The sequence below is a fragment of the Lissotriton vulgaris genome, chromosome 5 (assembly GCF_964263255.1).
Source record: "Lissotriton vulgaris chromosome 5, aLisVul1.2, whole genome shotgun sequence".
NCBI lineage: Eukaryota > Metazoa > Chordata > Amphibia > Caudata > Salamandridae > Lissotriton > Lissotriton vulgaris.
In genome coordinates this window covers 1,076,540,740-1,076,544,887 of record NC_141693.1, presented here as the reverse complement: position 1 = coordinate 1,076,544,887, position 4,148 = coordinate 1,076,540,740, and the positions used below count along the sequence as shown (strand labels likewise).

The 4,148-nt window shown below is 40.3% G+C and overlaps 1 protein-coding gene across 1 annotated transcript; it reads left to right on the top strand.

The window, feature by feature from the left end:
* Positions 1–225: 225 nt before the first annotated feature.
* Positions 226–1,629, top strand: LOC147712026 (endogenous retrovirus group PABLB member 1 Env polyprotein-like). Its single transcript, XM_086920280.1, has one exon. The coding sequence runs from the start codon at positions 235–237 to the stop codon at positions 1,627–1,629; it is 1,395 nt and encodes a 464-aa protein (XP_086776406.1). The 5' UTR covers positions 226–234.
* The last annotated feature ends 2,519 nt before the right edge of the window (positions 1,630–4,148 follow it).

The following is a 4,148-nucleotide window of genomic DNA, read 5'->3' as shown; positions in this document are numbered from 1 at the left end:
GTGCAGCTGACGACGTTAGGTCGGCAGTTCTGGTTGGTCTAAGGGAGTTGCCCTGGATCAACAGAAGCATTCCTTAGCAGAATCAACCTCCCATCGTGGGCAGCATTGTAGAGAGGATGGAGTTTTTCAAGATGGAGAGACCTGCCAAAACTGTGAACTTTAAGGCCAGAATATGTGGATTAGTGACAAAGAAACGTTTTTTTATTATTATGCATTTTCCTGTTATTCAGTGCAATGATGTTTTTAGTAGGATATATATTATTTTCCTTACAAGCGACATTTGCACCCACTACATCGCCCGTACCTCCTCCTACTGTTTCTTCACATTCTTTTCAACCCCTTCCTGAACATGAGTCAGCTAGGAGATTAGAGTTCATTAATAACTCCTTCATTCAGCTCTTGCACCAACACCAACTAGTAATAAACACGACTAACTGTTGGGTCTGTGGACTTATGCCCCACACAACGGATAAAGGTATCCCTTACTTGGTCCTGCCATTCAGCCACAATGGTTCTGTGTGGGCATACAGAACAAAGTTCATTTATGCACATGAAGTCTACCCCCTACGTTCTGTAACAGACAATCCTAAGAATAGTGCTCTAGTTAAGGGTATAGTAGATATGATTAAGGAAGATATTTCCTATGAGGCTATTCCAAGAGATGAGACACTAGTATACATAGGATGGAACGTGACCGGATATGGAGCTACTCTGAGTGAGAAACAGCAAGCTAAGAGATCTTCCCCGATTTGGATTGTACCCCATCAGGGTCATCTGTGTCTGCAAGGTACTGGCAAGAATCCCAGAGCTCAGTTAGGGAAGAGTGTCTGTGCTGAAACGTATGTTTTTGCATCTCAGACTTCCCCTTCGTTTTTAGCAGCTAAGGGTACCTATTTCATCTGCCATGATAGAGCCTATACATGGTTGCCCCCTGACATTTCGGGCACATGTTTTGTTTCTTTCCTGTTGCCTCCCACCTACACAGCAGCGGCATATTACCATAAGACAAGGATAGTTAGAGGTGTCTTGAGTAATGAAGACACTGCAGGACAAGAATTTGGGGATTTCGTAAAGGGTTTTCTGCCGTTCTGGGGACCGATGGTTAACAGCAGAAATATAAGGCAATTAGCAAGGGTGGTTGAATCCACCGTAATTAAAACGGCTGGTGCCCTTAGTAACTTGACTGCTGAGCTCCAGTCGGCCCGTCTTATGACCCTTCAGAACAGGGCCGCATTAGATGTCATACTTGCAGACCGAGGTGGGGTATGTAAATTGATCCAATCGAGTTGCTGTGTTTTCATTCCAGATAACGCTCCAACAGTGTACCAGGCCATCTCCAAATTACATAAGATTTCCGAATCTATTCATGTGGAAAAAGGAGATTGGTCTTTTATGAGATGGTTCTGGGAACTGGTATCCGGCTGGGGATGGAAAATTCTGATGGTCATTGGGATGGTCTTAGCCATTCTTTTCCTGTTCTGTCTGTGCATGCAGTGTGCTCCTGCAATATGTAGCCTCTGTGCTACATCATGTGTAAGGGAGCCTGTGTCAAAAGACGAACTAAGTACCAGAATGATGTTTCAGCAACATCTCAATGACTTTAGGAATATAGACCTGGACTCAGATTAGCATGAGATTAGGTTAAATTGCCTATGTAGGGGCAAAAAAAGGGTTAGTAGTTCTGAAAAATTCTGGACTCGTGCAACAAACTTTGTCGTAGCATGACGATTTTTATATCAAAAGACGGATAATGACTAGTACACTATGCACAAGCATTTTCGTCATAATCGAGTAACGATTTCACCTTGAAATCGTCATTTTCGTTTTTGAACCCTTGGGTTCCATTTTATGCTTGGCGGCCATTTTGTGAGTTGCCCTTCACATAGGCTTGTAACTACAGCAGAATTGGATATCAAAGGACACATACACCTTAGTTGACTTTTCTGTGACCTGGGCAAGCTGGAACCATTGCCCCAGGCCAAACCTGTTTGGTCAGACCCTCTCCCAGTGGCCGAACAAGATAGCATCAAAGCACAACAGGCCATAAACTGTTCCCATCGCACACACACCCCGCCCAAATCTTACTCGCACCTGTCCCTGCTCTTTTCTCTCCCTTTCCTTTATGATGAGGAGGAGCCCGGTTTTATTGGGGGTACACCGATATCTGATGAAAATGTTGGGCCTTGCCGGGTAATTTGCTGTGGGCTGGACGAACTGGAATGTGGGCTTGTCATCATGACTCTGCCTTTTCTTTGTAGTAAAAATATGTGAATAGCCCACTGTAAATCTAAGAATGTTTGCACTGTAAATCTAAGAATGCTAGCCTGAAGCTTAATATTTTGTATAAAAAGAGAAGCCTGGCTCTGTAATGTTGAGCAGTCTCCTGAGAATATACACACCGTGCTGTTGTACTTCTAGGACGCTTGTTACTTGGTTGCAGCCAATAAATTTGATCTTGACTTCACCTAGAAGACTCGTGTTTCTGTGGTCTGAATCAGGAAAGTACTCGAGGTCTTTGGGTGTTGCCCCTGATACCGCTGGGTTACCGGATTCGTACCGGTTCTGAAAAACCCAGTACCTCAATTAGTATTCACGAATAGTTGGTTTGCGTACATGCTGTGGGATGTCTCTTGTTTTTGTCCTAAGTGTTGATGTGTGGGTTAATTGTTTTTTTTGGAGTGTCTATGTGGCTATGGACTAACATACTTGTGAAGTACTTGTTTCAGTAAGTAGACTATGTTTTTTTGTGTGAGAATGGCTAGCCTTAAGCATTCTGTGTTGTGTGTTCTGAGTGTATGACCCCCTTCTGAAAATGTTTGGATTGAGCTCAATTTTTTTTCATCATTCTGTTATGCAAAATGTCATTGAATGAATTACTTTAAAAAAAATCCAGAAATGAATTATGTAACATATGCTGAATAGCTGCACGCTACCATTAAAATTGAAAAAATAATAAACTATAGATAAGTGGAAATTTCCACAATGATAAAGATAAATTAGAATTCACATTCATTAGGAATAAAATAGGCCTCATAGAAAGGAAGATGAAAAAATGAAATTGTGTGCTTTGCATAACTAGGACTTACAGCATGTATCCTTATATATTAATGTTAAAACGACATTCCCATCATCTGAGTGAATTGGTTGTTTCTGAAATAAACACCACATTACAGAACTATAGATTTGTGCGTGAGATGTTGGTTCCTGCTGGTCAGAGCACAGCTGAGTCAATAACACATGGGTATTCTTGGTCACAAGCCACAGGGAATATACTGGGTCAACTAGATCTTAATTTAGTACAAGCCTGGCATAAAGGTGTGCATTAAAGACACCTGATTTTAAAAGTTAGTAAACAGAGTTTCATTATTTTGGATAACAGAGAAAAGATTAAAAGTAGGGATTTTCTTTCTTGTTGCCTTTTCACATAAGCACATCTGTGGTTCTGATGTTAAATAATTACTGTCCTTTAACAGTGACACTGATTTTTCTAGTTTCAGTAAAACATCTGTGCTTAGGGTTATAAATGAATGCATTTAAAGGCGAAATGGAAGGAATGAGGCTTGCTTTTCATATGTGGAACCATCAAAAGGGTTGCTGATCATTATTAAGAAAAAATAATGCTTTGACTATATGAGGACTTTTTTAAATAAAAATAATCGCACTTAAAATCATTTTTGATCCTTAAAATATCTAAAACTCTTACTGTGAATAATATATGACTCCTAGCATCATAGTTGAAATTTTAACAGTATTTTAATTTTACCACAATGTGGGAAATAAAATCTGAAATATCGCATTACCGAGGTGTACAAAACCTTATTTTATAAGGGTGTACCTTATACATTTCTGATCTCCCATCCCTGGGATATCTAGGGGAGACCATGGGGGTTCCCAATATGGCAAAATATTGTAAGTTATTCATTTTTAAGTGCCCCTACCACCAAAGTCGGATTTGGGCACAATTTACTTTTTAAATGCAGTTCTGCCAATCAGGGCAGTTTTCAAACTGATTTCAGGCTTCAGTAAAGCACACATGCAAGTACAGAACGTGCAGCTGACCTCTATACTGCTAGGCAGCACACTCCACACTGCACACAAATGAAAATAAGTATAAAAACAAGCAGAAGTTATTATCCTACCTTTCAATT

What these genes read in the sequence shown, in the direction of transcription:
- LOC147712026 (XM_086920280.1), top strand. Translation starts at nt 235, where the DNA reads ATGATGTTTTTAGTAGGATATATATTATTTTCCTTACAAGCGACATTT.